General features: G+C 46.3%; 2 protein-coding genes across 3 annotated transcripts; both read left to right on the top strand.

Annotated features, from left to right (window-relative positions):
* The first annotated feature begins 444 nt into the window (after positions 1-444).
* LOC119311481 lies at positions 445-5,082 on the top strand. 2 transcript variants are annotated; one of them, XR_005151072.1, is made up of 3 exons: positions 445-4,203; positions 4,386-4,567; positions 4,876-5,082. XR_005151072.1 is itself a non-coding variant. In XM_037587112.1 (2 exons), the coding sequence occupies exons 1-2, from the start codon at positions 1,582-1,584 to the stop codon at positions 4,497-4,499; spliced, it is 2,736 nt and encodes a 911-aa protein (XP_037443009.1). In that variant the 5' UTR covers positions 1,344-1,581; the 3' UTR covers positions 4,500-5,082. The 2 variants fall into 2 exon arrangements, 1 of the variants encoding a protein (XP_037443009.1); XM_037587112.1 differs by having other exon boundaries at positions 1,344-4,203; positions 4,386-5,082.
* Positions 5,083-5,863: 781 nt separating this feature from the next.
* On the top strand, positions 5,864-9,236 carry LOC119311482. The gene is made up of 2 exons (XM_037587113.1): positions 5,864-7,931; positions 8,013-9,236. The coding sequence occupies exons 1-2, from the start codon at positions 6,978-6,980 to the stop codon at positions 8,922-8,924; spliced, it is 1,866 nt and encodes a 621-aa protein (XP_037443010.1). The 5' UTR covers positions 5,864-6,977; the 3' UTR covers positions 8,925-9,236.
* Positions 9,237-10,687: the final 1,451 nt, after the last annotated feature.

The following is a 10,687-nucleotide window of genomic DNA, read 5'->3' on the forward strand; positions in this document are numbered from 1 at the left end:
TGCCACGAATCCTGGTGACGAGATCTACCGTGAAGCGATAGGGACGGTGCAGTGCGGTGACCGAGGGGAGAGGGGGGGGGGGAGCGGGAGAGCGTGGTATGCGCGCCCACGCCAGATGCGAAAGACAACGGCTGATGCACAAGAAATAAGGAGATTGTGGGGGCGAATCATTTTTTTAGATCCGATGAACGAGACGACTCACATCTGACGGCCCGCGCGAGACCCGCCCAAATTTGGGCCGGTGCGCCGGCGCCTATCAGCCCCCTTGGCAAAATCAACCTGTCGGGCCGATCGACTTCGGCCCTACAGCAACTACAGCCCACTGCCCTCTCCTCTGCTCCGATGCCAAATTGCCAATCCCGTTCCAAGTGAGAATGCAACAAAGAGCTCACCGTCACCTCAAAAATCAAAAAATAAAAATAAAATTAAAATCAGACGAGTTACCGGCGCTCGTACGCAGGCGCCAGCCAGACTCGTCGGCCGTGCTGGCGGTGGCGTGGAGACGAGACGCCACCGTCGTGCAACCTGGGCATGGGGAGCCAGTGGACCTGATGCACTCCAGGCGGCGGAGTGGGCGAGGGCGAGGCGAGGAGATGGTCTCGTCGGCGTCCAGCCGCCGGGCGATTACGACGAGCCGGATCACTTCATCAACCCCGTCTTAAATCTAAAGGCCTCCTCCGTTGGCTGGAAACTGGGAAGAGCGCCAGGATCCAGGCCCGCCTTCGCCCGCCCGCCAGGTGCTTGCGTTTATTCCCATTCCGTCCCACTGCGTCATGAACTCCTGAATCGTGATACGTCCCTAGCTGGATGGATTAGCCAGCTAATGAGAAGTGCCGGAGTGCTTGACCTCGATTATAAGTAGGATGGGAATTGTAGAGCATGCTTCTTTCATCACCAATTCTCAACAGAGCTGTTCGGGTTCGAGATTTGGATTCTCTCACTGGTGAGTGCATACTGTAGTAGGGCGGGAAGAGCTAAAGGGAAGGAAGGTTTGATTGATGAGCTGCACTGGGCGTACTTGAGCATTTAGGAGTAGCACATTATGCATGAATATTACGGAGCTGCAATGGCGACGGCCTCTATTATTATTAGTATTCATCTATATGATTCAGGGATGGCAAAAAGAGATAATGGAGCTATGGAGTTATTATTGACTTCAGAGGAGCCGTGTTGATAGGGATGTAAGTGGACTGCGTCCGCATGTCGGCAAACAGAAAAATTAAGCGAATTGGTGCAATTTTTTGCTTCACGGACAGATGGGGACGGCGCGGCCGCGCGGACACGTCTGCCTGCATCCCTAGTTCCCTACGCGTTGATGAACAGTAAGAAGACGACTTCCGACGACTTGAGGTGCTAATGGTATGGGCGTGTCGGAAAACTTAGCTTTCTCTAATCCATCCAGACCATCCAATAGTTCTTCAAGCCATCAAGACTGTCCAATTATCTGTGTGAATTGAGTGGCAGGCAGCTGCGCATCCTTTTCCTCACCACTACCTCTCCTCTACTTCCAATAAGATGGAGATGGAGCTCTCTTCAACCGATTACTGAGTGAGAGCCGGAGACAGCAGGCAAAAGCCAGAGATGGGTACCTCAGGTGCTGTGGAATGGTGGGAGGAGTGGCAGCTGCGTGTCCTCGTCCTGGGCAGCCTCTTCGTCCAGTGGCTCCTCTTCCTCTCCGCTGCCTACCGTAAGCATGCTATCCCTTCCTGGTTCAGATCCATAATATGGCTTGCATACCTAGGCAGTGATGCCCTGGCAATATACGCCCTTGCCATCCTTTTCGGACGCCAGAGGAGGCAGGATTGTAGCTCTGGGCAGGGCAATAGTATACTGGAGGTGGTGTGGGCGCCGGTTCTCCTGACACACCTCGGTGGACAGGACTGTATATCTGCCTACAACATTGAAGACAACGAGCTATGGACACGGCATGTCGTCACGGCCGTGTCCCAGATCACCGTAGCCATCTACGTGTTCTGCAAATCGTGGACAGGCGGCGACAAGAGGTTGTTGCAGGCAGCAATCTTGTTCTTTGTCCCCGGGATCCTCAAATGCATAGAGAAGCCCTGGGCTCTCAAGAGCGCTAGCATTAACAGTCTAGTCAGCCCTGCTCCGAGGAGGACCACAAACAGAGAAAGCAGGATCAACTCGCTTGAAGACTATGTGGAGATGGCAAGGGCTTTTGTCCAGACCAACCCTCGTCGTCAAGCACAAGAAAGTGATGGAGTTCACCTTCAGGCTGACACCCATGTGCCTCAAGCACAAGGAGAAGATGAAGCACTGGACCTTGAGGCCGATCATCAACCTGGAGCACAAGGAGAAGCTGCTGTGATGGATCTTGAGTCTGACAGCCACCTTCAGACATCAAGCATATGGAGAAGTTGCCTAAACCAAATAAACGTAAAAATGAGAAGCCTCGGAAACCAAGAAAGGGAACAAAGAAGCCGACTCGATGACTATAATATGGACCTTGGGGCCTATAAGCTATTTCTGGACCTTGCATCACCGTATTCTGATCGAGTTGGTATCCTAAAATCCTTCTGGGTGCTCGAGGGAAAACAAGCATATGCTTTGTTGCAAAATAAACTATTTGGAGCATTTGATCTTCTCTACACTAAAAGAAAGATGTTCATCTTATGGGATGAGAGAAGCAAGGTAAACGTAAGTATCTTGGGGCTTCTTTCTAGCTGGTTACGGGTTTCAGCTCTGCTTCTGCCATGGGCTGCCATCGGCCTCTTCCACAATAGTCACAGTGAAGCTTATAATGCTGACGATGTCAAGGTTACATATGCCTTATTCTACTGTACAGCCGTGCTGGAGTTTTTCAGTATTTCTTTGATGAGAGAAAGTATTGCAAAGGGTCAAGTGAAATTCAATTTGGAATCTCTGGTTGCTGGCCTTATTGGTAGCCTACTAAGTGCTCCGAGTAATGAGGTACTGGAAACTAGCTTTGTAGGCCAATATACACTGGTAGGATTCTTTGCTCGCAACAAAAGGCACATCAAGAAGATGTGCATCGTGAACTTCTTCAATTGCAAGGACTTTCTTGACCAACATTGGTCCATGAAGCCCTGCGACGCATCTTTTGCCGTCACAGAGTTGGTTCTTAAGTATGTGAAGAACGGGTGGGAAGATCAAATGAAGGATGTTGACAGTTATTGGAAGTTCAATGACCGCAGAGGCCTATGGACACTTCAGGCCAACAAGTGCGAGCAAGACCTCGGTTGCAGCATAAGGAGGCCATTCGACGAGAGCATCCTTCTCTGGCACATCGCCACGGATTTCTGCTTCTACTTCATGGGAGCATCAGCAGATCACCGGTGTGCCACTGCTCAATGTATTCAAGATGCATCTGGTGATGGCCATGGGTGTGCTGTTTGGTGTGAAAGATCTCCTCATCACAAAAGAGCCATCCGGTGCAGGGAAATGTCCAATTACATGATATATCTACTGTTTGTCAATCCTGAGATGCTACTGGCCGGCACCAGAAGACATCTTTTTATGACCGCTAATGCTGAAGTTGAGGAGATCCTCATGGATGAGAAGCCATCGCTCAAGAAGATTTTCAAGGCCAAAAGTCCATGGCTCATGGACATCCTAAAAGGAGAAAAGCAATGGCTTAAAGACATCCTGACGGAAGAAAAGCAACGGCTGAAAGACATTTTCAGTAGCGAAGATTCACTTCCATGGAAGGTTCTCAAGGGCGTGTCGAAGTGGATCCTCAGCAGCAAAGGCTCACTTTACTGGAAGGTTAGCAACGGCCTGTCCAAGGAGGTCCTCAAGGCTGAAAAGGAATGGCTTGAGAAGATTGAAAGAGAACTCGTGCAGATAATAATCTCCAGGGTGCAGCCCACAGAATGCAGAGAGGTTTCTGAATGCACAGAATTGCCGCCGGATGCAGAGATGTATCCAACTACGCAATTTATCCATGATGCATGGAAGCTCGCTAAAGCGTTGTTGGATCTAGGTGATGACAACAAGATGTGGGGAGTTATTGAAGGCGTGTGGGTGGAGATGCTCTGCTTCTCTGCAAGTAGAGGCCGTGGGTACCTACATGCCAAGAGTTTGGGCACCGGTGAGGAGCTTCTCACGTATGTGTGGCTCCTGCTGTCCTGCATGGGGATGGAGACCTTGCCGGAGAGGCTGCAGAGGACGGACCTTTCAAGTGGGGAAGGAAACGCCGGTGCTGCTCCGTCGACTTCACAGGTCAGCACCTGCCAGTATTAAAGCCATTCTTTGAACGATGATGCTTGTGGTGATGGAGACCATTTCTATTTCGCATTTCAATTTTAGTTTTCTGTACCGTCAGCATTTCAAGCTCTGTCGCTTATTTGCTTATACATGAAGTTTTGGAGATGTTATAACTATGTGAATACGTGATCTACCAGACATATGGGATCCAGTATCCAGCACGCTTCGGGCGCTTAAGATCACATGAAGAAGAAGCTGCAGCTGCTGGCGCATCTACCTCTCATCCCCAAGAAATACTACCAGCTGATTAGTCTGAGAAATTATTATCTCTGTATTGATTATGCATCGAGATAACCTCATGCCTATTACCCATCTGCCGGTCAGTTCTTTCACTTCTCGATTTTCAGCAGCTGTTCCTTTCTGCATAGTTTAATGAACAGTCCACAGTTTGATGCCTAGCACTATGTTCTTGTGCTATTAGAACTGCCAGATTACCTATTATCTTTACAATGATCATGTCTGCGTATGGATTCTAGATTACTCCAAGGATGCCTCGGTGCTAAATTCTGTAGCCTTGGTGTGATATCATTCGATTAGTTGAACAATTGTTTACACCCTGTTGATGTAATAATGTAAAACTACGGAAAGGCCAGAATCCTCAGTATCCAATTATCCATGATCTACCAGATACTTTGGGAGGGGATGTTATGAAAAAAAGTTGCTGCTGCTGCTGCCGCATCTGCCTCTCGACCCCAAGAAGTACTAGCTGAAATAATCTGAGAAAGGAAATAATCCTGTGTCTGTATCAGCCATCTGCCGTTTGATACCTTCATTTTCTTGGTCTGAAGCTACACTTTTGTGCAGACCTTAATGATGCACTACATTATGTTCGTGTGTTCGTGTGTTGTTACAACTGCCACTTCACCTCTTATATTTCTACAGCGAGCATGTCTGTACCACCGGGTTTTTTCGAAAAGGGGGTTTGCCCCGGCCTCTGCATCAGAACGATGCATACGGCCATAATGTCTGTACCACCGGTGCCCCGTGTTAAAGTCCATGGTAAATATGCATCAACAAGATGTCTATGATCAGCATGATCATGACAGCACACATTGGCTACAGTCCACAGAGTATATATAGATGGCACGCCATTCACCCAAGTTCCACCGATCAGTTACGCCATCAAAATAAAGCCAATGCGCATATCTAAAGCTATTGAAAATTTCTAATTTAAAAAGAGATAAAGTGGCAAAGAGCTAGCGGCTGAATAGAGGAAGCAAACGGTCACCCAGACTGCATCAATTTTATGTCATATATAAATTACTCCCTCCATCCTACTCCCTCCGTTCCGATTTACTCGTTGTGGTTTTAGTTCAAATTTGAACTAAAACCACGACGAGTAAATCGGAACAGAGGGAGTACAATATAAGACGGTTTTGCGGTTTAATTTGAAGGCTTGCCTTAACGAATCAAGATACGTCTATATTTTGGCACGGATGGACTACTTCATTGTTGAGCAAAGCATGCTCCGCATACCCTCGGGCCTCGGCTCTTCCTGTTGGCCAAACCATTATGTTTTTTCTTCTTGTTCTTATTTTTTTGTCACTCTCATCTCTTATTTTGGTTGTTTGTTGCTTTTCTTATTTGCTTTCTTTTCATTTTTTGTTTTCTTTGTTTTTCCCTTTTTTTTCCTTTTTTATATTTTATTTGTTTCATTATAGCTCCAACACATAATATGTTGATTAGAATTTTACCATAGTGTTTATTGTAGTTTTATTCCCCTAGCTAGTTGGTATAATAAGTGCCAATAGTAATATTTTCTATCTGAAAAATATTACTAGTATTTACTACAATCTTTAATTGTTCGTGACACATTGACACATGAGACATTCTTAACCAATGGTATGAAATTTCGAAATATGCGGATATATTTTATACACAGCGAGTATATATTCAATGAAAAGGTTTTCCCGTATGATATTTTTTATCTTCCAAAATTACTTTTACATGTGATGCATGGGAACAACTTGACAAACATGGACATTTTGATGCCTGAACATATCTTTTAGAAATGTGCATGCAAATATTTTTATCCGATGAGTTAACTTTTAGGATTTGTCTCAACATATTATCTGACATAGATGAAAAAGTTTTTTTAGCTATGCTCCCTCTGTTCCTAAATGTATGACGTTTGAACTGCCAAAATGTCTTATAATTGGGAACCGAGGGAGTATATTTGTGAAGTTCGTCTGGAAATGTTTCTCGCGAGAATATATATATGACCAAGCGTAGAGTGTTGTACGTAACATTAAGAAAGAGGCTTGACAGAGTTGAGGTTCCGGATGTCTGGTACATACTCCCTCCGTTCCAAAATAGATGACTTTATACTTAATCTATTTTGGAACGGAGGGGGTACGTGTGTTTTGATAGGCTCCGGTAGGCAGTCTGTGTCATGCGTAGAGCTATTATTGACTGACGGGTGCAAGCCAACAAAGCTCCCAGCTCCGAGCCAAGAAGGGTATCAACTACTTGAGAGCCCAGTGGCGTCGTCGACGAACATGAGGAAGACGACTTACGACGACTTGGGGTTTACAAGGTCCATAGCTTTCTCCAAGACATACAGACCACCCAAAAGCCATCCATACTGCCCAATTTTCCATAACGGCGGCTAGGCAGGGCAAGCAGCATGACCCTATATATGAACCCATCGATCGAACTGTCTCACTCTCACTTGAGCACCTTCCTTCTCCAGTTCTCCCTCTCCTCGGTAAATTGAGCGCATATTGGCGATGGGACTCTCAAGTGCCGTGACATGGTGGGAGGAGTGGCAGCTGCGCATCCTCGTCCTCACCAGCCTCTTCATCCAATACTTCCTCTTCTTCTCCATATATGTGCGTAAAGTTCCTGGCCTACGTAGCTTCAGAGTGCTGGTGTGGATCGCGTACGTAAGCAGCGACGCTGTGGCGATCTTTGCCCTCGCCACCCTCTTCAACCGCCACAGGAACATTTGTGATGAGAAGGGCAGCAACCTGGAGGTCCTATGGGTGCCTGTCCTCATCATCCACCTTGGCGGCCAACCAACGATAAGTGCCTACAGCCTCGAAGACAACGAGCTATGGAAACGACATATAGTAACCCTTGTGTCTCAGGTCACGATCGCCTTGTATGTCTTCTGCAGATGGTGGTCCGGCGAGAAGACGCAGCTGGCGGCAGCGGTTTTGCTCTTTATTCTTGGCATTCTCAGAGCTGCCCTAAAGCCATGGGCCCTCAGGACCACCAGTTTTAACAGCTTCCAAGCCTGCAGCACTGTGCCCCCGCCAAGGGCGGAAAGAGAATATACGCTTGAAAAATATGTACAAGAAGCAAAGAAGTGTGTACTGGACATGAAGGAAGACAGGGACCGCAAGTATGTCATCACGAGCGATTATATGTTTGTTGACCAGCCTGCTCCATACTCTGTTCGAATTGAAGTGTTGACATCTTTCCTGAAGCTTGAATATAAGCATGCATACAGTAAGTTGCAGGAGCGGCTAGGAAAGACATTTGATGGCATGTACTCCGGAACTAGGTCAGGTGTCACTGGTCTTGGCCTCAGCTCAACCTGTTTGCTTCCGTTCCTAGCCTTGGCTTCTATTGCGCTCTTTGCCATGAGCGGCAAGGATGGTCAGAATGAGAAGGACATTAGGGCGACATACATCCTATTATGCTGTACCACCGTGTTGGAGCTCATGTTTCCCTTCATGGTATTACTATTTGCACTAGTTCCATGTTTCATTCATTTGATTGACGATCCTATTGATGTGTGGCACGACATGGTTTCCCAGCACAACATAATGTCTTTATGTGTTCGCAAGAAGAAGCCCACATTCCTGATGAAGCTTGCTACCTTTGACTTTCTAAGGGAGTTCTTTAACCAACATTGGTATATTCAGCAAATGCCTATAGCCTACCAGATCATGGGGAAAGCTCGCCGGCACATGGAAGATGGTTGGAAGAAGTACATATGCGACACTACAAGTTACAAAAGATTCAATGAGCTCCGAGGCCAGTGGGCTCTAAGGAGGCACCATCAGCTAGGGTGGAGCTTGAATATGCCTTTCGACCGGAGCGTCTTCATCTGGCACATCGCCACAGACCTCTGCTTTTATCACCCCAACACATCCCCGCAATGTCGACAAGGAGAAGCCACACAGGACAGTAGGAGCATATCCAATTATATGTTCTACTTGCTTCTCATCCGTCCTGAGATGCTAATGCTTGGCGCCAGATCAGGTCTTTTCAAGTTGGCCAACGAACAGATCTTGAGAAACAGCGAGTCCATCGACATGACAGAAGAAAATCTTGCGGGGGATATCCTTATTAACACGCCGACGCTGCTATCTGCAGATTTTGCTGCAGATGATATGATTTCCAATGCACGCAAACTCGCTATAGCACTAATGGAGCTAGACGATGAGGAGGAGCGGTGGACTGTGATCCAAGGCGTGTGGGTGGAGATGCTCTGCTATTCAGCCAGCAGATGCAGGGGCTACCTGCATGCCAAGAGCTTGGGTGAAGGCGGGGAGTTCCTCTCCTACATCTATCTCCTTGGGTCGTTCATGGGAATGGAGACGTTGGCTGATAGGCATCACAGGTCAGAGCCTCTTGAATGTGAACAAGAAGAAGCACTTCCTTTCCGTTCCCAAGGGAGAGATGGTCAATGTCAATCTGCAGATGGCGACATGCCCCCAGTCTAAGTAGGTGCGCTTTAACTATTTGTTGCTTCTATTACTTGCTACCGGTGAGGAAGCCATTGCTTGACAAGTGGTGCTAATGCTACCGGTGGAAGATTTTGTCTTGATCTCTTACAGCGCTGTGTTGATTGTTGGTGTGGTGCTCATGTTCTAAAGCAGAATATAAGCATATATGTGTCTGTATATTCCTTGCTACAGCGTGCAGTAAGTGTAAGAATGGATTTTGTGCGATGGTCATTTCAACATTTGATAACCCAGTTGATGTATTATTTGCTACCTAAAGCTCAAAGCATCGATGCAGTTTATGTTCTTTAATTTCTGTGGCGTGTTGTTGTTGCAATGTTGCCCCATCTTAAAACATAGCGCCGAATGGTGCAAAGATCATAAAGATTCCTCTGAATTCTGTGAATTTTATAACTGTGTGATCTATCAGACATATGGGATGGAATATGGAAGACCTTGTCTGGCAGGTATGAGATGCTGGCACCTCATGAAGAAGCTGTTGCTGCCTGCTGGTGCATCTACATGTCAACCTCGAGAAATACCAGCAGTATTAGAAATTATATCTATTTATACATGAGAATATTTAACGCCGTGCATTATCTTGCGTTTATGTTATGCTGTCCCATTCCTCTGTTTCTTGATTTGCCTGCAAGCTTGGCTATTTGCAACAACACCTTTTGTGCACCTTAAGAGCAGTGAATTGGATATATATCAGACATATATATACTCATTTTGTTCTACCTGGGAGATAGTTCCATGTGCCCTTGTGGGTCGATCGAACTGCGTAACACCACCCGGCATGAACGTATATAATAGTATCACTTAATAATTGGGCGAGGCTGGGCGTCAGTCAGAGGCTGCAGAGGACATACCTTTCAAGTGGAGAAGGAAACACTGATGCCACCGAGGAAGGTATTGTTTGAATGATGATGTGGTTATCGAGCTCATCTCTACTATGCATTGCAACATTAGTTTCTTTTTGCCTCAACATTTCAATGTTAGTTTCTCATCTGTGGAAGCTTGTTGTGTCATTTGTTCATTACGATGTGCTGTTTCTAGTATCATTGTTCTTAAATGATGTCATGGTTGGAAATATTATAACCATGTGAATATGTGATCAACTAGATATATGGGACTCATCCAGCACGCTTGGGACACTCGAGGCCTCATGAAGAAGAAGAAGAAGAAGAAGCACCTGCTGCTGGCGCATCTACCTCTCAACACCAAGAAATCCTGCCAGCTGAGCAATCTGAGAAACTATTATATCTGTTCTGATTGCACATGGAGATAATCCGTGTCTGTAGCATGTTTATACCTCAACAATGTTAGTCATTTGAACGATTGCTTACCCTGTTGATGTGATTACTGTTTTACTACCCAAAGTTCAGAAACTGCAGTGCTGTTATTCTTCCTCAATATCCACGATCGTGTAACTCTCTGTGATGTACCACATGCATGGGAGGAGATGGAAAAAAGCTGCTGCTGGTGGTGGTGGTGGTGGTGTATCGTCTACCTCTTGACCCCAAGGAATACCAGCTGAATAATCCAAGTAAGGAAATAATCATATCTCTGCATCAGCATTCTGCCGTTTGATCCTTCCGTTTCTTGGTTCGTAGCTGCACTTTGTGCAGAGCTTAATGATGCCCAGGCAGTATAAGAGATTTACCTTGTGTGAGTAATTATATCTAGGAATAAATCGATGGTGTTTTTGTTATCTCGCGCTTTTGTTACGCTGTTCCATTACTCTGTTCCTTGGTTGCCTG

Source organism: Triticum dicoccoides, chromosome 5B (genome assembly GCF_002162155.2).
Source record: "Triticum dicoccoides isolate Atlit2015 ecotype Zavitan chromosome 5B, WEW_v2.0, whole genome shotgun sequence".
Classification (NCBI taxonomy): Eukaryota; Viridiplantae; Streptophyta; class Magnoliopsida; order Poales; family Poaceae; genus Triticum; species Triticum dicoccoides.

Coding starts and splice junctions, on each gene's coding strand:
- LOC119311481 (XM_037587112.1), top strand. CDS start 1,582: ATGGGTACCTCAGGTGCTGTGGAATGGTGGGAGGAGTGGCAGCTGCGT. Junction 4,204..4,385: donor CTGCTCCGTCGACTTCACAG/GTCAGCACCTGC, acceptor GTGATCTACCAG/ACATATGGGATCCAGTATCC.
- LOC119311482 (XM_037587113.1), top strand. CDS start 6,978: ATGGGACTCTCAAGTGCCGTGACATGGTGGGAGGAGTGGCAGCTGCGC. Junction 7,932..8,012: donor AGCTCATGTTTCCCTTCATG/GTATTACTATTT, acceptor ATGGTTTCCCAG/CACAACATAATGTCTTTATG.